The 24,863-nt window shown below is 36.2% G+C and overlaps 1 protein-coding gene across 1 annotated transcript in view; it reads left to right on the top strand.

Moving 5' to 3' along the window:
• ERC2 (ELKS/RAB6-interacting/CAST family member 2) overlaps positions 1-24,863 on the top strand; it is a 369,196-nt gene that overhangs the window by 121,759 nt on the left and 222,574 nt on the right. Inside the window, exons 8-10 of the mRNA XM_057373393.1 lie at positions 3,180-3,320; positions 3,851-3,991; positions 12,754-12,947. Of these exons, the coding sequence (XP_057229376.1) occupies positions 3,180-3,320; positions 3,851-3,991; positions 12,754-12,947 (476 nt within the window). The remainder of the gene's footprint in view (positions 1-3,179; positions 3,321-3,850; positions 3,992-12,753; positions 12,948-24,863) is intronic.

The raw sequence follows: 24,863 nt of genomic DNA, 5'->3' as shown, positions 1-24,863 counted from the left end.
TGGACACAGGGTTCATCCATTTTGCAGTGTATTAATAAAAAAAAGCAAAAAGTCCTTTTAAATTTGTTTTTTCTCCTTGTTACCTATTTTTTTTGAATTACTTACTTTCCCAAAATGCCCGTAGAGGCAGCTGAGAGATTTTTAAAACAGTCCTTTGGGAAGCAGAGTGACTGTCACGAAGCAGACTTGAATAGGAGTAGGAGGCAAACACCATTGCAGAGTTWGGGTTAAGATGAGCTTTTGTAAAACAGGGTGCTTGATCTGAGAGTTTGAGACATTATGAGAAACAAGTTCCCAAGGTAAAACATCTCTGTGTATGATTTTGATGGTTTGTTGTATGGGGAAAATCACCCACAATTTCTTTTCCTTCGTAAGTCCCTTGAAGGCCACACTTGGAAGGGCACTTTTTCCATGTTAAATGTGATTTCTGGGATGTACTTACACATTGAAAGAAGCCARTAGACATCTAGAAATTCCACATGGGCTATTATGCCTGGCTTTCTTCTGTCCTCTGGCAGATAAATACTTCGTCAGTGTATGTTTACACATGGGCCTCATTCCTTTCTGTGTCCAGCTTCCCAATCCATCCTGAGAGCTCTCAGGAACTTTCTCATCCCTGTTCCCCTCCGCAGCAGCGTTCTTAAGACCTACAGACTTTATCAATGGTTATTAACTATTTCCACTGGGAGTACTGGTAGAGGTATGGAATAGAGGCTTGTCCAAATGCAACAAAACAAGAACCCTTAGTGAGTTTTTTATTAACAAGTGCATCAATAAAAGTATTTTTATCAATTTGATATTTAATGCTGTCAAGAAAAGATGATGCTTTCTTTTAAGAATACCTGATTTACATTTCCATGGAGATACACTGTTTGTGGTTTTTTTTCCTAGAAATTTATCAGACCTATTTTGCAGCTGTATTTTGGTTTGTACTCTGAGATGAGACTGGTTTTTGCTGTATATTAATTTTTTGTCTGTTCAATAGTTTTTAGAATTTTAACGTRGAAATAATGAATAAAATTCTTCCAGAGCATACTGGGAATTTCTTTTAAAATACAAATAACACTTATTCTTGCCAGTTTAACTAACCACAATTTACTGAAATTGAATTGCTTTTCTCAGCTTCTATAGGAAGAAAAAAAAATTATAACATGATCATATGATAGAAATGATTTAKAAAGCTATTTTTAAAGTCCAAAACTCGTTTTCCTGCATTGTTCTTGAAAATACGCAGACTGTGATTTTGGCTCTGAATTAGAAAGCATGTCTCGTTATTCTTTATGAAAATAGATTTTTCCAAGTATATCTGTCTTGATTTTCTTTCATATTTAGTGATTAGGTATCTTGGGAACACTAAATGAGAAATTAATGTAGACATCATAAAACAATGTCAAATTTTCCTGAAATGGACTTCTTTTAATCTTAGTATTGTTCTGATGATGTTGCTGGTATGATTTGTCCTCTTGTCAGGAATCAGAAACAAATCAACKTGAGTCATCTTTGAGTTAATTTTGGAACTAAGCTGCAAAATATATTCATTCAATTGTTTATCCCTTATTTCAGARCCTCTCCTAAGCACTGAAAATTCTTAACAACAACAACAAAATAAAATTACATTGCAATAAAAAAAAGAAGCTTGAAAATCAGACTATGCACAAGTGCTATCAGCTTCCTTGATGTTATAACAAGAAACTTTTCAAAGAATATCTCAGCTCTTGGACTGGCCCAAAGCAGCTCAAGAGGTTGCTTTCATGAAGCTGATATTTATAAAGTTGGTCCTACTGTAGCAGCATACAGCAGATAAGCAATGGAGTATGTYTGATAATGGAGTATATGCTGGGGCAATTCAGTTCCTGCTTCTGTGATAAAGTGCAAATAGATTAGACCTGTGAGGTCCCAGATTAGTGCAYGGGGAAAGCTGGCCAATGCAAATAAGAGTGAAACAAGAACACATTGTTGGGATTTCTGCAAGTTAGCTGTTAATCAAGTAAAACATGGTATATTAGGGCCTTTTAACACGTTTTTGACATTTAGCCTCATGCAGCTGACAGATAAATTAGTCTTCTTTTGTGATTGACTGAGAAAAAAAAATACACTGTTCATTAAAAAGATGAAATAGTGTTATGTTTAATTTGTTATAGATGAAAAAATCATTTGGGTAAATAAATCTTCAAGAAGGAATGGGTATAAAAGTAATTCTCAATATAACCAGGTCGAATCTGAATGTTTATTATTATTAAACTATTCCACTTAATGGAGGCTGGCATTTTAATATTAATATTGGAGGGATTAAGAATTTATATTGTTTGTTATTAGGARTAAGCTTGAATGTTATTCAGTATCATAGGTTTAGATTGGAAAAAGCATAAAGATCGTTARTGAAATTTTGTAGAACGTAATCAGAGCTGAACCAAACCATACTACTGCATCTGCTTTTTRCATTTCACCCTTTGAATTATTCACCCAATCAATGACTGGTGATGTGCAGCAAACCTGATAACTGTAATTGGAAATCAGCAAAGTATGTAAAACCATGCTTGAGTTTAGATCTCTGTAGAGCTACTGTTAATCAGAGAGAAAAATCTTCCTTTGGGTTTCTTCGTTTGTATCAGGGTACTTTTTCTGTGTCTTGGACAATTGTTTTTTTGATGTCTCAAAATACACATGTAAACTGTAAGTTACTGATAGTTAACAAGTGATTGATTTCTAATTAGATTTGGAACATTGATAACTTATTGCAAGCACTATAGAGGCTACATAGCTAAATTGAAGCTGAGTAAAACAGGCATGGCCTCTGAGGAAACTAGTTATGGCCTGTTTTGAATTTTTATTCAAGACTACAATCACTTATGAATACAGAAAATACATTGTTGAAGTGAATATCTTTCCACATCTATCACAAAACTAAACATATTCATGTCAGTATAGATCTTTAGTGAGGTTCCTGTACTATTACTCTTACATACTCTTAAGTATTTTAAACCTTGATTTTATGGTTTTCAAATCCAGAGAAATCTTGCATTGACATAATACCATTAATTCAAACATCCTTAATGTCTATAACAGTCTTATGAAGGTTGTTTTTTCTAAGTGCTACATAATGCAAACAAATACTAGTTTTTTTTCTTTTCTTTAGATGATTACCAACTTTTCCATTTTGCGATTTTTTCCCTTGTTAGGAAAGAATAATAGAGCGTCTGAAGGAGCAAAGGGATCGGGATGACAGAGAAAGACTTGAAGAAATTGAATCTTATAAAAAAGAAAACAAGGACCTGAAAGAAAAAGTTAATGCATTACAAGCTGAACTGACAGAAAAAGAGGTCAGTCTTTTCTTAACGTCTCTGCTCTTCTATCTATGTCATTATGATGAACGAAAGTGCATTAGGACTACTCTTGAATCATGTCAAATACTGAAATTCTGCCACTYCAGTGGTCAGCTCCAGAGCTGCTGTTTTCTTAAGCATTCTTCACAGTCCTCATTTGTACATAAAATATTGCTTCAGTTTTTGCATAGTTGTGTGTCAAAATCTCTACTTTGTCCTTTACCTAAGCTTCCACTGGGCTCAGATATTCCACTGCTGCTCCTGTTTTCATTTGTCAGTTAGAGAAAAGGTTTTCAGTGTGTTTGTAMCTCCAGAATATGACATGAGCTCGTCTGTATAATGAATGTTTCTGTGCTTCACTGCATGCCCKTTCCTGTGGTTCCAGTTGTGTCTTTTGCTATCAGTGCTTATCTTTGAGTCAAACCTTTTTGGGGGAGGGGGAACAGGATCCAAGTGATTGCTAAGTTGGCAATGAGTTAGTGTCCTGGTGACTAGGAATTAACTTTTTACTCTTGGTCATTTTCCAGTCTAGTTTAATCGATCTCAAAGAACATGCATCTTCATTGGCATCAGCAGGGCTGAAAAGAGACTCCAAACTTAAGTCTTTAGAAATAGCCATAGAACAAAAGAAAGAAGAGTGTAGTAAGTTGGAAGCACAGTTGAAAAAGGTAAGTTCCATCTTAAAACAAACAAACAATCAGCMAAACAAAAATCAGCATCCCATCCCCTCATTTTGAAATGATGAGCTTATTTACTCTTSTGGAGTAAATCTAGAATCTACCCATCTTATGCTGTTTGCTGATGCTTGYGTCAAATACTGCTTTTTCTCAAGAGGTTTGTACCAAAGCCACTAGTGAGCCTTAGAAATTGTCCTGAGTACCTCTGTGAGGGAATTCTGAGAAGCTGCAACAAACAGATGAACTGAGAGCAGGAKATTGGAAGGAAAGTAAAAGGGCAGAAAGAAATTATCAAACCAGCAATTTGTATGTATGCRAATTTCCGCCACTTTGAGAAGTAAACTGAAATATTTGCAGTATGAGAAAAAAAAATTAAAGGCTTGTCCAAGAAATGCTGTAATTCCTAATCAAAAAAWTCAGCTTCCAAAATGAAAACTCTAGCTAGGTTCTATTTTGATGTMTTTTTGGCTTTGTTGGTGAACACGTTTGTGATAATTAAGCAAAATAATCAAARGTTTATCTCAGCTGGCAATTCAGTATTTCTGTTCAACAAGTAGTGGAAGCAAGCATTTGAAGGAAAACATACAAACCTTATATTTTATAACTAAATTGCTGTGTTAAACTGGATTTTGCTTAAATGATTTTCAAGTGTTTTGGTACCATTGTTTCTTTGACCTWTTTCTGTGTTGTTTGGTAATGTCTGCTCTCATTGTTCTCATTACGTATTTGATGGGGTCAGGCATTACGTTTGCCTTCTGCAATTCATGATTAAGTGTATGTCAAACTTTTTTTRAATTATTGATATAATTTTTCGTTTTTAGTAAATAATACTTGTTCTGTGAATGTTGTCACTGTTAGCRTAATATTCTGACACTCTTTTTACCCAGGTTGAGTAGTATCCTGCTCAGTGATTAAGCTTTGTTTCAATAGCCTGACCTGTGAAGAAGGTATTGCAAAGTAGAAAGGATACCAGTGTGTAAACTTTATGCTTCTATTACTTTTTAATTTAGAATGAATATGTGCAATTAGGTGCCTTCGTTGGATCGTTTGTTGAGAGGAAGGGAAGCTTTTTCAGTAAACATATACAAATGGAAACATGAATGCTTTAAATGTCTGATAGCTTAAAATGCTGTTGATGGCAGAATTTAAATATCCAAAGAAAAGGTTTCTCTGGAAGTCATTTAGTTTATTTTAGTTTGTTAGAAAATACATTTGTTTACTTTTCACTCCACTACAAAATATACTTCATTACAATCTAAAGTATCTTTTTTTCTTCTTTAAAAAAATACAGTTAAAAGAACCCTGAAAGCACAGATCACTTAAAAAAACCCTCATCAAAATCCTTTTGAAGAACTTGAAATCCTAAGTTCAATTGTTTATGACTGTACATATAAACATATCATACAGTCATGGAAAACCAAGCACTTACAAAARTCAGAGAGTGTCTGGGATGTCTTTTGTATAAAAAGGGAGCATGTTTCTTGTGCATGAACACAAACAATTATTGAATGAAAGTTGAAAACATAATAGTTTTATTATATCATAAATACAGCRTAAAGCCCCAATGGAAATTCACCCACCATTTGTAGGAGACCAGGTATTTCCACAATAAAATGTAGTTACAACCCTCTTTCTGGGCATATTTAATTGAACAGAAACAGTGACTGTTAATGACAGTAGACTCCAAACAGTCATTTTCAATTCACATTTTCTTTAATGAAATACTTTATGTTCAAACCTGTAAATGCCCTGTGTTAAAAGTAATTGGTCCCCAGAAAAATACCTGCACCATGTTTTCACTCCTTAGGAAACAGAGTGAAACTGAAACCTGGGTCACTTTTGCACATGTCTGGGCCAGGGGAGGAGGGGACAGTGGCACAGGTCATAAATGACCCCCTGTGTGCCATGGGTATGCTCAAATGTGAGCGTCAGCCCTGGCTAAATTTACATCCCTCCCTCAAAACCAACTCCCAAGGGATTGTCTCCCTGAAAAAAYTCCATGTAGCTCACACAATACCCCCCTCTGAAAATATCATAGTGAAGGTACCTTCTGTTACAGTGCTGGGAAATAATTGTAGATCAATGCTGGTTTATATATTTTAACAAATGACACTGAGATATGTGAAGCCAGTTCTCTGAGCATACTTGCTTGGAGTTAGTTTTGTGTGTACACTAATGGTAGTTAGTGCTGTGTCTGAAGGAAAATGTGCACAAGGGGCAAGGCCAAACTTAATCTGTGAATAAAAACCATCAAAACACCTTTTAGAGTTTCTCTTCCCTGGCTTTCCCTGCTTTCTGTCTTTTATTGAGACAATAAGATTAATTTATTAATAATAAAGATGTTTTAAATTGGATTTTAGTAAATCTAAACATTTTTTCAGCATTTTTGCTGGATTTTTTTGCATTTCAGCAAGAAAAAGCATGCTGATTCTAAACCCACGGTTTTACACACTCGGCACATTTCAAAAACAATAGAGGATGTTTGCACAAAGTAATTATTCATGTGACTGTGCTATGTTTTGGTATACAAGGTAATCTTTTAAATTATAGACATACTCATTAAATATTTTGTTACAAATATTATGGATTGAGATTTATAAAAAAATTAAATGAAAAAATTCTAAATACCAGAGAATGGTCAATGCTTTTTCCCCAAAATTCCACAGATTTTTGTTGAATTACCTTGTATTGCTACTAGTGAAAGAACAGCAGGAATTACCTAATAGGTAGCAAAATGATTTTTTTATATTTATAGATGTGTGTGTATATAATCTTTATTATCCACTCCAGAATTTCCTCCTTTTTTGTTTTTCATTATCTTAACATTATCTTACTGACACATTTGCAGTTGCTAAAGTACTATTTGCCAAGCTGTACCGTTCGAATGTCATTCTGCATAGAAAATTCAGCCTTTATTAAACAAAAGGAAAGTAATAAATAATGATACAATTTAATTAATCTTTTATTATTACTGTCTTTGAAGCTTTGGTGATAAATTGCAGCCTCAGCCAAAAGCACTTCTCGTGATTCATTGCTTGAGACCAGCACTTAATGTATCATCAAAAGTGGACACCTTTCTTTATTTCATGGGTTATTTAACTTGAGAAAGGGAAAGTAACACAAACCTTAAATTTCTTACTCCAGCTATTCTTTTTTAGGAGCCAAAGTCAACATTTATGTTTCCCCAGTGCCTCTCACTTTCACCAAGGAATGTTTAGAATCTTAAATTTCTACTTTTTTTTTTTATGACAAGTTCTTCTGTGCAAATGCTCTGGTTTTGTTGAGCTAATGCTGTTTTCCTGGATCTTTCCTTCTTTTTCTGTCTGTGCTTCACTCCCTACCAACTTTGCAATGTAGCAAGCTGAGCAGTTGTTCAATCAGATGTACAATCCAGTAAGTTCATTTTTAAAATGCCCGCTGTAACATAYGAAAGCATGAGGATCCATTCCCTTACTGTGTCGTGCTCTTCCTCTGTGGAGCTTTGCAGAACACTCCTGGTGCTCACTATGCCACATCCGTCATATCCAAAGAAATCAACTTTGTGGACTTGAAGGCCATTTTAAGAATCTGAAATGTATTAAATAGGTACATACTCTGTTTCTGAGAAAACAAATATCTTTGCCTTTAGGTCCTCAACTTGTCCATTAAAAAATGCATGCAGATTTTTTTTCTTTCCTTTTGCTTTCCTTTTTAATTCCTCCTTGTGCAGTACTTTATTTGATCCTTCAAACTTAAATAACTCCTAATTAACTCAGTTTATYTTCAGGGACTGAGTTAATTAGGTGTATAATAATATCTAGGAAATGACTGGTAGTATTTTGAAAAGTCCATATAACTAAAATAGATCAGTTCCAYTCATGAAAGGGTGTATACCTTTAGCATGTGTATATTAGGAACATGGAAACTGTATTTAAGTGAAGAAAATATTGAAATATAAAATGATGAATACAAAAGGCAGTCTCTGTGAAGGCACRTTATTGCTTTGACTTGTTTAGCATTAGTGTTCTCACCAATGCCTGCTTTAATTGCACAGCATCTCCCCTTTTGACTTTACTGTTCTTTTTCAATCTGAGGAAGAGCAGCAACAAACATTTTCTCTGCAGAGAAGAGTTCCCATTTTTTTGGCTGAGACTGTTACAKTTAATGTGCTGTGAGCATTGCAGGGCAGAAAAATGATGTAACTATAAGAGCAATTAAAAAACCACAGTTTACATAGTAATGGTAGTTGGAATCACCATGTAATTGGACGGTGTATWTCCTGGGTTTGCAGTTCAGGTAATGTGACACTGCCCATTAGAGGAGGTGCTGCCATCACTGCAGTCAATGGCAGCTCTGCCTTCAGTGTCAGCAGCTTTGCAATCTGTTATGGTTGGGTTTTGTAGYTTCTCACCATGTAATGGATATGTCAGGACTTTTGTATGGGAGAAGAGAGTCCCACAGAATGTGCTGTATTTACTTTTAAAGTTTTTGGTTAACTGTGTTTAGAATTTAGTCATAAATTGTAGTGTGAGTAGCATAAAACCTGATATTATCAGCTCTGCTCTTCAGCACAGTGCTGGTGAAAGAGCTTGTCCCTTTGAATGATAAACCCCTATTTTTCTGTATCATCCTGGGTCACCTTTGTGGTRGCTGTTCCTGTTTATATCATTTGCACTGATTCTGTGAGTGTCTTTTCAGATTGGAGTCTTTTTAGTGTTGGTTCTTAGCTTGGTTTTCATAAATGCTGGCCAGTCATTAGCTCAAAATCAACGATTCTGCTGTATAGAATTCATTTGTTACTTCCTAATCTGTTTGTGTGCAATATTCCAAAGTCAGTCATTTTCTTAATTATTTTTTTCTGCCTTTATGTGCTTAATTTTGAAAAGGACAGCCTTTTGGAAGTTGCARAGTAATGGATGCAAGATCCTTTTCCTTTGGCACCAGGCAGCAATCGTACTATATCCGCAAGATGATTTTTTTAAATCAACTTTACTTGCTCATCTTCTTTCTTCTCCTACTTATATGAGAATGAGATGTGAATAGAAATGGACTCACATTTCTTCATTTTTGAAAGGTGAACCTTTTGAAATATCCAATGAAATTTTGTGCAAAATTGGTCACAAGAAATTACATTATTGCCTTCATACTGCAATGAAAGTATAATGCTGTGCTAAGCTTGGAGTTCAGTGAACCTTTTTCTGAATATTAAAGACTAAATTTTCCAAAATTTTGTATCAAAGAAATGTTAGACTAAAATTTAAGGTATTTGCAGGACCCACTATAAATTACTTATAGCAGTCCCTGAAATTAAATAAAAATCCCATGAGTTTTAATGAGACAAGCAAATTCAGGTGACAGCATTTTTTTAATATACTTTTGAAAGCAATAAAATTTGAAGGATCTTACAAAGTAATTTCTTGCATGTAAATTCTGCTGTTCCTTTTTCTTTTATACTGAATACTCACTTGATTTCTGTGTATGTTTGTGTCTGAAGCTTTAAAAAKTAAATACTTATCTATCCATCCATTTCTGTTATGCAGAATAATACATGCATGATTGTACCATAAGATTTTAATGGTCTAAATAATTCATGTTGCATGTCTATACCACACAGTTATGGTGTATCTGTAGGAAATTTGTGCTTTACATAAAGAAATGTTACTTTTCTTCCAAAGCATTTGTGATGCTTATGAAGACCAGAACAGATAAATCATTAATGTAAAATTTTGTGGAATTCTAATGGTAGAGTGATATGCTATTTTTATTGAATTGTAAAAATAACATACAGCAACAGAGTAATAATGTTGACAGAAAAAGCGTCATAAAGTGAGTGGGTTAGTTTGAAATTAACCTAATATGCACACACAAGAGTTATCATTTGTAGGTACAGATTGAAGAAAGCTGAAAAACACATGGGGCTGGTCCCTGTTACCCATACAAGCCGTGTAGAAAAAGAAAACATGTTTTCCAACGTAACAGAGAACTTAGGGACTAACAGGGGGACAAAAATGAAACAAAAAAGGAGGAGAGGRCAACAGAAATAGACAGAGACTTTCTGCTTCGTGTGATAACCATGCAGCTTCTGTTTAGAACTGATCCACTCCCACAGCCTCCAGAAAAGCCAAAGAAATCTGCCCTGTCCTGGCAGGAGCAGGGTCAATATCAACTGAGCTGCCTTTCAACTGCTTTGGGCCTGCTGCTTGACYTCAAAAGTCAAGTTCCATCTGTCAACAAATCACCCCTGATCTGTACACAACAAATAAGAAAAGGTGCCTAGTTCAGATCCAAGCACATCTTTCAAACCTTTCAAATCAAGTGGGGCCTTATAAGTATTCTGTGCCTTTGTCCTGGCAGTGTCGGAGGGATTGTGTTTTGCTCTTTTTTAATGTCAGCAGCTTTGTTTACAACGTGAGGATTCCCTTAAAGGGAATTGCAGGTTAAAGTACCACCTACAGAAAGCTCTTTATAAAAGTTTTTTTTTCTTGCTCTCCTTTTTTAACTGACTTTCCATCTTCATTCGGACAGTGCCATTGTCAAAATGTGGTTCCTGCCAATAGTCCAAAAAAGTTTCTATAAGTCCTTTGAAAACTAGAGGCAATTGGCTAAATTGGTGATTTGCAATACAGGTTTTTGTTTTTTTTGTTTTCTTTTTAGTAAGAATAACCTTGTAGTAATTGAATGCTTACGTTGGTTTATATGTGAGATTGTGGATAATTGTGCTGCACCTCTAAACTCTGCACAAGTTGGATGCTTAATCCCATTGGATTGAATCACTCCTTAGGGGTTCCAATTCATGTTGTAAACCATGGGGAGATGCAGTGACCTGGTTTGTATTGCAGTATTTCCAAAAATACATCCCAAAAATATATCCCCAAAATACAAGAACTGAAAATATTTATGCAGCTTCATGTTGATTTCCTTAGCATGATGTTGAGCAAAGATTTAAAGGCCAAACTGAGGAATGTATAAATTATTTCAGGTGGTGATTTATTGATCAGATGTCCAGTAGGTAATTTGTTCAGCACATTTCTCAGCTGCTGTGTGACAGGAATACTCCACACCTTTGCACTGGTGATGTTCTCATGTTCTTACCCAATGTATTTTTCATGTAGAAAGTCCAATGTGGCAATGAAACAAAAAAAAGGACAGGATTCTCTCTCTCATCTGCATTGCTTCTTGTTCTGGGTTAAGACAAGGGTAGAGGTGCATGAGGAAAAAAAATTGATCTGATAAGATCAAGCTACTCCTTGAATGTTACCTTGAAACAAGTTSTGTGTTTGAAAAGGTCCTGCATTTGTAGAATTGAGGACTGGGGTGTGTATTATTATCCAGAGATCGTGAAGAACAAGATCAGTAGCTTTATTAGGTTCCTTATGTCATTCCCTTGTCTTCTTTTGGTGATTAAATATTTTTTCTGAATAAAAATCTCAGAGTAGGATAAATAACACTTCAAATCTACTGTCTTTTTCTTATTATCCTCATGCTTAAATGATATGTTACATGCAAACCCCCTGAGTTTCTTCCCTGGCAATTTCATTTTTTTGTTGTATTTATTGTAAACTCAGACTTGTTCTTTATACAGAAAATTTTAATCATTGCAAAGAATATGGATCTTTTAGTATCTGTAGTTTATATGAGTTCTTTCCCAAACATGCATGTTTCATTTTGATCTGCATTTCTTTCATTGCTTGCTCTCATTGTCCATTCCCTGAAATTAAGAAGGCTAAGTCAGTCCATGTCTTCTCTGCGTACCAAGATAGTTGGAGGACCTTCAGTTCTAAATATCGTGAATTTCCGTAAAAATCCTGTGTGTTACCTGAATTTTCTATGTTTAATGTGCRCTGCCTTAAACTCCTTGTTTTTTCCTTRCCTGCTCTTTCAAGATGCCAATTAGGAATAATGGGAAGCAAGGGGTAGGCTAAGCACTGCAGTGCATTGTTGTTTCCATCTGTCTGTGATTATTCCAGCCCACAGTTGAAAGCTCTGGGTGCCAGATCGTGCTCCCGTTGAATTAATTGGGTTTGTGTTGTTAGGTTTGATGGGAGCTGGGCTGGGCTCTGCACTCTTGTTGTTTCCATTGCGTTCTCTCTTGTCTGTGAAGCTGCCACTATCCATGCATGTCTTTGCCAGGTTTGTGCTGTTTTCACCARTGGGCTTGTTCCTCTGATGTTTCAGGTTAAGTATTAATGGTAAGATAAAAGGGATTATTGGGTAAAATGTCTGCTGAAAGCAGCTACTTAGTTTATTTCAAATATTTCAAAATCACTGCATTGAAAACAATTTTGTTTTTCCTCTTAAATTCTTTGTATCCAACTGCATTTGAGACATCTGGTGATACAGAGAGATACAGTATGCATATATGAATCTGTGTTTGTAAATATATACAAGGACAAAGTGTGTGTTTATATATAGGGAAAGATTTGTTGAGAAATTGCCTATATATTCAAAACACATTAAGAGCTTAATGTGAATTGAATGAGTTACAAGGATTTATTATTATTTTTTTTAAATTTGAAAAGACACCTTTAAAATGGGGTCACTTTAATATGCAAAAACCCCTTAATAAACGTCTCCCCCCTTTCAGGATGATAGAATTTGGCTACATAGGTATTTTCATTTCTTTTTATAATGCATCTGGAGAAAAGTGTCATCAGACAGAAATACCCATAATCCTTTTTAATAAAAACTTGAACTCCAAGACTGAAGAAATAAAACTCTTAAAGTTATTTTAAGTTACTGTCATCCTTATCTTTTTTGAAAYATTGGTTCTGAAGGCCCATGAAGCTGAAGAGGAGGCACGGATGAATCCAGAGTTTGCAGACAGAATGAAACAGCTTGACAAAGAGGCATCGTACTATAGAGAAGAATGTGGCAAAGCTCAGGCTGAGGTTGACAGACTTCTAGAAATACTCAAGGAAGTAGAGAATGAGAAGAATGACAAAGATAAGAAAATTGCTGAGTTAGAAAGGTAATTTTTGTATTGTTTGTCTTACAATGAGTGGAATTTTTGCTTACTTGATCTTCATTTCACAGCTAAGAAGTTAAGAGCAAAGTATGTTTTTTAACACAATATTTGTTATGCCTTGTAAAAGAAATGAAAAAAAAAAAGAGCTACTTGAGAACTGCATCTCCTGTCTGCTGACTTTGGAAAAGTTTAAGGTTTCCATTTTTTAATACTCTTTATAAAGCAAGCACGCGTAGGACAAGTCATGTGCAWTTAACAGGGACAACAACCCTCCCAGACAATCGTGTTGGGGAACAATCCTGCCTTTGTAGTAACTGGGGAATCAGAACTGTCCCCATGCATTTCTCCAAGTGTGAACATCCCTCATTCTCAGRGGTCATGAAAAGTACTGGTAAGTATTCCTAACCCATCTCACGACATTAATTAAATTATTATTTARTAATTGTAACTGTTTCTCAGTGTTCCCATAGTCTTTATCTGCTTCAAAAGAATATTTTCTGATGTTGACCAGGCAGTGGTTGTCTTGTTTCTGGGAAGGTTGTAGAGGCTTTTCATAATAGAGAGAGGAGGGTTTTGGGATCCATTGTTCTCACACCCTTTGAAATGAAATAGTTCTTGGAACCTTCTTCCATATGGTGTGCTGCTGTTTGTTTGATTGATCTGTTTTCTYTGTTTCCTTCCTCTACTTTAGACACTCTTTCTTGAATAAAAGAAGGAATTCTGTGTTTTCAAAGAGTTTATATAATTGCTTTACTGTAATCAAGTCAGAAGAAAACTGCTTCATGGTGCCAGAAAAGAGGTTTCAGTGATCTCATTGTTGTGATCACTGCTATAGTTCCAGTCAAGGCACAGCACCCATTAGGGAGCATTGCCATGAAAGAGGGGAAATGTTGRTTACCTTGGGGGGCAGAAACCAGCCAGCTTGGAAAGAAAGATGTGTAGAGCACCTTTTACTGATGATATCCACCTTCACAGCTGCCTGCTGCCAAAACTTGTTATTCTTTGCAGATGTTTGGTGAACTGTAATAATGGTCAAGTCTCATAAGAATGGAGACCTCAAATTTAAAGTGTGAAAAGATTTGTGTTTATAATACAACTGATTATTTATRTAAGGACAACCTCAATTAGCAGTTGCCTCTCTCACCATGTCAGAGTTTAGAATGCTCAAGGGTTTGCACCTATTTTAATGTGTGAAGGAGGGCTCAGAGGAAGTAATGAGGAGTGGTCTGTGCACCATGCTGGTGAGTTCTCCCTGCACACTCCAAAATCCTAAAGCAGCACATTGGGAAAGTACCACAGCTGGAGGTTTTGTGTGGTGCTGCCCTTTCCCTGCAGAGGTGCAGTTACTGACCCAGGTTTGTAATGCAGCAACTCCAGCTGTGGGTACCTGCWCTAAACAGCAACTGATCCCCTCCTTGCAGGGTAAAACCTGAATTATTCTGTCACACCAGACTCAACAGTAGGCTTTTAATCCTTTRCTCAAGAGGAGATCTTAAGACATTCATTAGGTAGCAATCATTAATGAGTTGAAYGTTTGAATATTAAAATGGCAAGATTAAAAGATGAGCATGATGAAGTACTGAAGCTTGTGATCTCAAATTCTGGAAATGTTAATTTGGTTTAAATAGCTTATGTAGACAAAGAAATGATAGAGTAAATTTGAATTAAATTGAGAATTATTAATTCCGAACAACACTTACAAAGGTACAAAGGAACTAAGGGATCCAGAGATATTGGTCCAGTGTTATCAGCATACAATCTGTTCTTATTGTTTGAGAAGCCTCTGAAGGGTGATGCAATGGAGAGAAATTTTGTATTAATTTTCTTTTAAAATTTCTTTTATCAGGGTAAGTTTAGAACRCTGATTTCTAGTCTGTTATTGTTGATGAGGATGTTGATCCTGAAATAACTTTTCAGAAAATAATGTGGTACTGCTAAGTGAACCCAGACTCTTGAAGGGGATGTACTGCATTTAGAATGTGATGGAGTAGTTAAAATTGCTATGGACCTTTAGCATATATTTGACATTCCCGCAGACTTCAGCCCGTTTTAATGCAAAGAGCCTCACCAAGGAGAGGGAGCTGTAGCTGAAACAGAACTGTCAGGATTGAAGTAGTGTATTGTCTAAAGCTTTTATTAATGGTGTTAGAATGAAAAGTATATTTACGAAATGTAATCGAGAGTTTGAATCATGAAATGAAGTGACATACAATAGCATAAAATACATGTGCCTGGAGTTAGGAGCAATAAGGCTGTCTGATGTAAACTAAGGATCATCCTTGATGCAGTTTTGGGAAAGAAAGATTGGGTGAATTTGCTTATGGCTGTGTCATTGTGAGCCATCAAAATAATGAAGCAGAGCTCTGAATAATGAGGAGTGAATCCTGGTATGTCAGAATAAATATCTGCAGTAAGGACAGGAAGGTATTAATGTCATCAGGGGCTGGCAAGGCTGTGTTTGGAGCAATGCTGGGCACTTCTCATCAATCATAGTCCAGGAAGTTGAATTAAAACTGCAAACAGGTGCAGAGAGGGCTGGCAAGAAGAAATGAAGTGCTCATGASACAGAAGGGGTCTGAGCAGCCGTGGTTTATTTTTCTGGCAAAACAACRGCTCTGTGGGGATGCTTGTTCTGTGTAAATACGGGAAGGGCCAAGCGCTGCAGGGAAAGAAGAGTGATTTCAGTAAAAGAGCACTGGCACACAATACAATATAAATTATCCACTGGCAAATTTAGACTGGAAAGAGAAAGAAAGTGATGACAACATGGTGAAGATTGCAAAATCTTGGATCCACTTTTCTCCAGTGGTGTGTGAGATGCATGGTCATTTGTTTGGCTAAGTGTAACTTCTCAGCAAAGATTGCAACAAAATAAAAGTCAYTTAAGAACATTGTACTAGCTACAAGACAAGCCTGTTTGTTCTTAAACAAGAGTTTTTTTTGCTACCTATTTCTCATGTACATGGGTGTATATAACATGGGTGTATTCAAGCTCTTGGGGTRTCCAGATTACAATCAATTCATTCTGAATTGATATGGATTTGAATCCTCATGAAGGTAAGTCCACACAGCACTGGCAGGTCATTGCACAAGCGACAAAACATCAGCATTTGGAGTAATTGCATTTAAAAAAAAAATTGATTTTATGGCTGTTTAATGCTCCTTTTCCTAAGCGCACAGAATGCTGTGTGTCAGGGACAGCTTTAGGGACTGGTCTAGCTGGGTGGGGATTGTTTTGGCCCTRTTTATTTGAAAGGGCATGTTGGATATTTGTTTAACAAATAAAGTTATTAAGCATCCAAGTATTTTCAGTGCTTAAGTATTAATCCTCTTCTTCCTACTGAATTAAAAATTTGCTGTCAGCATTGGAAAGGGCTGCATTTCCTGGGTTATTAGGTAAAGTGCTTGATGAACTTTTAAATATCTTTGAACAATTGTTTAGCTCCTTTGCCTTCTACTGGAAGASTTGCTGAATGAGGCTCACCAAACCAATGACAGTTCATATGAAAGACTTTGTGGCATATRATGTTTGTGTGACAGCAAATATCAGTACTCATCCAATTTGTTTATTCTGTTTGGTGTGTATATGAATTTGGRTAGTTTTAACTATGGATGTCTTTCCTCCGTCCACCAATGACAAGATGCTCTTTTACTTTAAAATTTGTTTTCTCCAGTGCACAGCAATAATGTAGCTCTGCAGAATTTTTATTTTAGTTCTTGCTTTTCCTTCCCTTTCCTTTTTTTTTTTTTTTTTTTTTTTTTATAATCTGTTTTTATATCATCTTCTTGTTATATTTTTAAAGAACTAATTTGTTCCTCCCTTTATTCTCTTTTGCTGTTTTCCTCCCTATGTGTTTTTCTCCAAACTGCTGCTTTCATCCCTACTCCAACCAGCTTGACTTCCAGGTCAGTATTTTCTGTTCTCCTACTTAATGCTCCTTCCACAATGAAGGTTCATTGATGCTTCATTTATTTGGTTGTTTTGATTCCACATTAATAACTTCTGTTTGTATTTTGTTGTTTTTATTCTGCTTGTCCCTATTGTGAAGTTTTTGGTCATTTCATTTTTAGACCTGAAACTTTGCAGTAAATGAATCTTTTTTTCAAAAGCTTATAAGAAAAAAATGTTTAATAACAACATATTCAATTCATATGTTGTTTTGTGTGAAGATTTTTTTCTTCTTTCAGTTTGGCTTATGTTATCTTTGTTTACAGAGTTCAACACAGGGAATAATTTTCTGGTAGATAACCCAACCCAGCAGGTAATGAGCAGTGACAATWGTACACAGATTTATACCTAAGATCAGAGACTTAATACTTTGCCATTGCCCCTTCTACTGTTATTACAAACAGAATATGAGGACTTGCAGTGGTTCAGAAACGTCTAGCTGTTTGTGCTGGCCAGATTTTGGATCAACACAACTCTGAAGGAGTTTCTGTAGATATGGATGGTTGCAGGTTGCCATGCAGCACATTTGACTAGAATCATGACAAGTGTTCCATCTGCCTTTAGAATATGTTCAGTTCTGAAATGTTCGTAATTTTTCTGTCCAGGAGTACTTTTTCCACAGCTTTGTTCTCTGTTCACGTAGAAGAGGAGCTTGGGAGAACTTGGGAGAGTTTTGGTCTCAGCCTAAAACCCAAGCACAATTCAMATTTCACAGTTTAAACATGTCAGAGAAGTTTCTGACACAGATGTCTTTGAACTGCTCAGCTCGAGATGGCTCATTGCAAAAGATTGATAAGACTTTTTCTTTCCCCTGATGTACTTTAGTGTACATCATAATCACAGGTTACTTTCCAGCTGAAAAGTTTTGTTTCTGAAATCGATTGCAGTATTGAATTGGATGAACACTAAATTTACATCTGTCTACTTCAAGCACATTTTTAGGTGCTTGAAGGGATAGTTATTGCACCCAAATTATGAAAATACTTCAACAGATTATTTTCAAATTATTTTTCTTCCTGAAGTTAATTAAATGCATTTATTCTGGAGTTGGTTATGATGAAATTATTGTCTGAATGTGACCACTTTGCAGTTCTATCAGAGCATACTCAACATTGATTGAAAATCTCTCTAGCCTGAGAAAGCTTATGTGGTTGTCATTAGGGTTGATTTCACTGGAATTTGATGATTGGGAGGCAGGAACATTTGTTCAGCAGTTGGAGATACATTTTCTGCTACATTTTATTGACCAAAAAAAACCAACTGACCTTGTTGAAGAAAACTGTCCTCACAACACTGCCAACTTCCATCCCTAGAGTCCCAGATAAGTTGTAGAGTATGATTAGAATTTATTGTGGGAATTCAGTGAAGTGTTAAGTTTTCTCAGCTTGAATCTTCATTAAGTTCAAAACTTAATTTAAGAAACAGATCTATTAATTTCTGTAATTTGTGCTAATGAGGATGTTCTTAGCTGTCATTTTACTCGTCTGTAACTATGTGAGGTTATAATGGTTATAAAACAGATGMAGCGTTTTTCTAACATAGTGAGCTATTGATACTGATGACAAACAGGAAAATCAAATGGGCATAATTCCCCATTTGCACCTGCCTGTACAACATAAAAATATTCTGAGCACAACCATCAGTACAGGGACATCCCTCACCTTTAGGTTACAGCAGGTTGCTTACTCCCCTAACTTTTCTACCTGCAGGGAAGGAGGAGATGGATATTTTTTCCATTTTTTCCATGCTGACCAGTGCTGGAAAGTTTCCCACCAGCCTCTGATGTTGGCCTTCCTAATTGTTTCCGTGGGAGGCCAAAGCTCAGTGAGATGTGCAAGGGAAGGTTCAACAGAGTTTTAAATTTAACCCACAAGCCRTCCACAGTTTTGTCAAATGTCAGTTTGATGGTTCCAAGGGCAGAGCGATATGTTGTTCAAAGATAATTTCCCTGGAGAAATTGAGATAGTGTACTACTGAAAACTGAGAGAATCTGTGATATACATTGCTCTTCTGAGAGATTGGTTATTCTGARTGAGAAACATAGTTGTCACATTGGGTAACAGGCAGATTGCTGACATGTCTTTCTCTTTTAAAGTTTCTTTGCTGCATACGCAGAACCAACATTGTAGCATTTAAATATTTTGGAAGAGATGACACTTTGAACAGGGATTATTTAGATTCATCTGTTCACGTGGGGTTTAAAATTTTTGTAAATTTAATTTTATTTAACAAATATTAAAGTAGAAAGTCTATTTCTTTGTAATTCTACTTAGGAAAAAAGGTAAAATAATATGTTACAAAATTAGCYGAAGTCAGAGTGATGAACAATAAAAAGATCTTGGCCCTGGGACAAGATGATGCACTGTTGTTTGTTTACATCCCACTCACTATGAACCTGCCTACTAGTTATGTGCTTTCCCTTTCAGTTGGCTGAAAGCCTGTAAAGGTTAAAATAGAAAGGGATTATTTAAATAAGGAAGGATATTTTTTAATTTCTTGTGATTTGCTTTTTTTGGGATTTCATTTGGAATGTAAATASTCTGCTAAKYAAATGGTTGTGCAGTATGAAGTGGRTAASAGGAGAAAAGAGCTYGCCSTCACTGAAGGAAAACCATCAGCTTTGGGTTGGGTTGGATGTGACATCACAGCTGTWTTGGGGAAGAGAGAACAGAAGGATCTGTTACTCTTTCATGTTTCAAAACATTAGTATTTCTGATGCTTCTCCAGACCTTCTGCCTCCTAGTTTTCCTAGATCCACAGGGCATATTTCTTTGAGCCTGTGAATAAATTTGCCCCAGAGCACTCCCTGGGGAGTTTGGTGACTGCTGTCAGGATTCCCTGTGCACAGTGGAAGGATGTGTGAGTGAGGAATCACTGTGAGATAGCACAGCTCGCCCTCAAAAAGCTGTGACTGAAAAGAGACAGGGGCACTAAATTTAGGAATTGGGCTGTTGGTGGAACCACTCCTTCCACTCATATTTGCTTTCACAATGCAGGAGCAACATGCCCGGGCAACATGATTGTGACTGGGTTGAAATGTTCTGAACTGAGTTTATTTTAAGGGGCAGTTTGTATGTCTAAACAAGAAATCCTACAAAGTGTGCTTGATTTATTTGGAGGTCTGAAGAAGTTACTGCAAAAGTATGGAAAGCTTGATTTATGTATTGAATGATAATACATAAATACAGGCTGGATTGATYCTGAGAACTTCTAGGGTGAGCCAGGAGTTGCAGTCAAAAGACTTGATCCAGAAGGAAATTGCARTGAAACCTGGAGTGCTGCAGAGGAGGTGTGATCCTGATTGCTGTCAGGCTGGGCTGGACATGCTGTGGAGCAGTTGGATGCAGAGAAAAACTGGAAAGTCAGGAGGTGGTGGAGCTTTTTATTTTTTTTTTCCAGTTGGTTTGTTTGTGTGGAGATGCTTTGTTTGTTATATTAAATTAAAAAAAAACTTTATTGGAGTGCACCTGGGTAGRACCTGATGGACCAGTAGCAGGACTGCAACTTCTTGGTTGCAAATTTCAGGCAACAAATTATTTGCAGTAACTGGTTACATTTATTGCTAATGGTCTCAATTAATAAAATAGCTGAGCAAGCAATTGCCATATTAAATCAGATCAAATATCCTTCTCATCCAGCGTSCTGTCATCAGCAGTGCTTTTTTTTTAAAAAAAAAGGAAAGAACATCAGAAGAAAATGCACAACAATGCTGGGTGTAGGAGAGAGATGTGTGACAGATGAGTCTTGTGGTATGAATTTCACACATGTTGGAGTGTCATGCAGCAGGAATGTGCTGGGGAAGGCAGCAGTGCAGCGCTGGTGTTGGGCTTTCAGTGCTTGCAGGGCAGATCTGTGTTGAAACCAAGTGACGTGAACCGTGGTTTGGAAGGGGATTTCTGTACGGCTTTTTCATTCATGCATTATCCTCACGTGGACAATTCCAGCATCTCTCTAGGGCTTTGGAGGGAACTGTGTCAGACTAAACACTTCTTAAATAAAGATTTTGGAAAGCTTCCCAGATTGTGTGTTAGGTAAACCCTTCCTCCCATGTTTTTGTCTTTGAGGTGAGAAATGTTTCAGTGATTCTGTGACACTCACTCGCTTTATTTCTACCAGGCAGAGTTCTCTGTTGTCCCAGGACAGTGATATTGTTCTGTGGTGCGTTTGGAGGCAAAATAGTTGTCTCAATGAAAAATTGCCATAATATGARTATTAAGAAATCTGAAGCCAGTCTTCAAGCAATTGAAATAATGAGATTTAAAGGGGGAGGGGTGTGGTGTAAAGGGGTGAGAAGCGGGGTTTTATTGAGACCTACAGATCTCTGTGGGCTGCAAGCCAGCTCCTTTGAGTGAGACTGAAATAGCTGTGTAACCTATAGGAGCTGGGAAAGTCATGAAAACATTGAATATACTAAAATTCATTTGTCTTAGCTGTGAGTTCTGGGCATGATGGCAATTTTGCATTCAACTGGAGAATTAGTGACATAGGGATTTTTTTTTTAGATATTTTAAAAAATACTACTTCATTTGGATGGGGTTTTTTTTTGTTTTTGTCCCATATGTATGCTGGTTGTTTTGTTTCCATTCCTTTCCATCCAAGAGATGTGGGGAGAACACAGCGGGGTGCCTTTCACTTCTGATGAGTAGGTGAACTGTGATGTGGAGTTTGCAGAAGTCTCAGCATCAGGTGAATGGCAGAAAGAAGAGCAAGCATTCTTCTTCAGGCAGAAATACTAATTTTTTTCCATATTATTTCCTCAGGCATGTGGAAAATAGTTGCCTTTATTACCTAAAGTCAGTTTGGCCAAGGTTAACCAGAGAAAATTATCTGCCTCCTAATTCTCTTGCTCAAAAAGGCACCAAAATTTTACTTAGTTGTCATAAGTTTTTTCCTGTGGGAAGATCTGAATATCCTGTTGTCCCTCCTGGCAGCAGGGGAAATCCAAYCACAGGCTGGTGAGACTTTCCTGTCTCTCCAGGAGACATCCCCTAAAGCTTTCTTTCTCATCCCARATGATAATGGATATACCAAGGAAGCTCAGCTACTTCCCTTTAAGCCACTGTAGAATACATTTTTTTTTTTTTTTGTTACAAGATCAAATAGCACAATTTTGTCACAGGGTCAGCTGTGGGGTCATAGATTATGTTGTCACACAGGAGTTTAAACAATTATAAAAAGGGAATGGAAGGAATTTAAAGTCTTAMTCCTGCTCCTTTTCAGTGGGAAATAAAGAGGAGAAAATACAGTTTTTTATAGAGAAAAGGAAAAGGGAGGGAATAAGGTCTGCTCARTTTTTTGCTTTGGAATAATGAGGGCAAGAAGGGCAATGTTGAAGCAGGATATACAAGATTGTTTTTTATAGGATGGCAATAGGTTGGTCAGATATGCAAAGAAAGGAATTTCTTGAGATTTGGGGATGAAGAATTCCTCCATAATAATGTGGACTTTATGATTACAGACATGTAAAAATTCTTGGTTTTGTTTTGAGTATGATCAACAAAACCAAGGTGTATTTCTTATTTATTTCTCCCTTAAGTTTTCATTCAAAACTCTTTGCTACCATGTTCCTATGTAGTGTTAATCTGTGAGCTTTTTAAAGCRTCTTTTACTGTAGGAGTATTTCTGCTTTTAATGTTAAAATAGGATAGACCAATTAATTTCTTAATGGTTGGGATAGTTGCTTTTGTTTATTCCTTTAAGTTAGTCTTTAATTTGCTATCAGTGTGATGATTGTATTGGTTAACAAAAGGAAAATAAGAAAAGCTAAGAATAAGGGCACAGCAGATTTTAGAAGGTGTTTTGGACACTAATAATTCTTTAGGTTAATGGATCTTGATAAAAAAACAACATGGAAGTTTTAAATGTAAATGACAGCACAGAAAGTCACKGCTTGGTTTTTATCATATTATAAAACTTACAGTGAATTTAGTATAACTTATTAAATCAATTCAGCGGTAAAGCATGAGGGCTTTGTTTTAGAAAAAAAAGGTGTTTTTTTGAGATATGTTATGTTTTCTTTGTTATATTAAAAGTGCAACCTGCTCAACATTTCTCCTGAGTCTTGCTGAAGTCATGTAATTTGGAATGGAYGTTCACATGGTTGGGATTTACAGGATCAGGGCTTCTGCATGACTAGCTGCTGAGACACAGAGTGCCCAGTAAAAGGTTAAGATTTGTTTCATTGTTCACACACATGAATTCTTTGTAAAGGTGTGGACTATTTATAAAAGAGAAAGAGATGCTGTTAAAAACAAAAATTTTTTTTCAAGTAGTGATGCTGGTAATATTCTACATTACATTCTGTGCATACATAGAACAGCTGAAGATGTTTGTTTATTTAAAATACATGTACTATATTGAATTTTAAAATGCATTTTTGGGAATTTCTTATTTTACATAGATTACTTGTTTTGACTAAATTTCATAAAATAGTTTGRTCTGATTGGTTTGTTTTGGGGCTTGTCTTTTTTCTTTGTTTCTGTGAAAACATTTTTTGCACTCTGATTGTTTAATCTTTTATTTGCTGAGGAGCACAGCTTCCTAGCACACTGGAGAATTTTTTGATTGACTTGCAGACAGCTGGTCCCATTGCAATGCTGTTTAAAGTGATTAAAATTATTGCAGAGACATATTCCTTTAGAAAATGTTACAGATTTTGCTCTTGGGAGTATTTTGAGTGTCTGCATTTTTTGGATGCTGTGAGGGAAAAATAACCCTTTATGAAATAGAGGAAGGCTATACTAACATGTAACACTTATTTTTGGCTGACACTACCAGCTTTTTGTCCAAGGTACCCAGGTGGCTAATTAAAGCAGAGAATTTAATGAAATAGTGTGATTTTCTATAGCTATCAGAGTTGAAAGCGTTGGAGGTTAGACAACACACACCACTGTAAAATAAGATCTGAATGATACATATAAGCAGAAACTAAAGTGTTTAATATTTGTCTTAAAAAGTTGAACRGAAGGAATGAAATGTCCTGTATTTGGAGCTGTGAGATCAATTTGTGTGCTACTCCAGARCAAGGAAAARCCACAAACACRGTTAAAGTGTAATCATCACAGTTAYACCAGCAAGGACTARGGGCTGCTTCTGTTTTGCTGTTTATTTTGCTGCTGATCAAGGGTCTGGGTCTCTGTGGCACTGATGTCTGTTTGCTGCAAAGACATTTCCATTTTAAATAGAATGAACAGTGCATTTGAGGTRAGGGCATCTTGCTGTTTGCACAGGGAGATTGATGGACTGGATGTCATATGAGATGAAGATAAAGGGCTGTTTGAGAATTTTTTTGTCTTTTCCCTCTTCCTGTCTGGCTTGGATCTGTGATACTCTCAGTGCATCTAAATATTCAGCATTCACAGATGATGGCTCTTCAGCACTATGGGAAGTCAGAGCTGCTGCAGTTTATTCACTCCAGTGTTGGTGTTCTGAGGCCGTTTTTCTTGAAAATTTGTTGTATTCTGAATAAAACAGGGTTAGGCACTGCTGTCATTCAGATGCCTGATTTGAACTCTAGTGCCCAGCTGAGGTGGAAATCAATTGCTGTGGAGAATTCTGTGTGCTGAGAAAGATTATGAAAAATTATCCCATGTCAGAAAGAGTCAGGAAAAGGAATGGGAGATGGTTGCTGGCTGATTTTTATGGAGTAGCRTATCTAAGGTGAATGAATGTTCAGTTAAGAGCAATGGCTTGATCGAGGTATCAGAAATTCATAAACTTAATTTAATGAGTAGTAAGACAGTATCTAAGGAAGTACTTTACGTCATCTTTTTCTCTTTAGGAGTGAGAGAATGGCTAATGTACTAAAATAATTAGATTTTATTTAGAATTTTTTCTTTTACCTGGTGTTTATCTCTCCTTTATTAACTTCAAACATTATTGTCATCTAGTATTATGTGTCATGGGTGTTTGCTGGATACTGCTTCTCTGATATTGAATTATCAAATGAGTTAGGAGATGCCTATAACATG

The sequence above is a fragment of the Malurus melanocephalus genome, unplaced genomic scaffold, assembly GCF_030028575.1.
Source record: "Malurus melanocephalus ecotype Western Australia unplaced genomic scaffold, MMel_1.1 scaffold_196, whole genome shotgun sequence".
Lineage (NCBI taxonomy): Eukaryota > Metazoa > Chordata > Aves > Passeriformes > Maluridae > Malurus > Malurus melanocephalus.
Note: the sequence above shows the minus strand (reverse complement) of the source record. Positions and strands in the feature narration are given on the sequence as shown.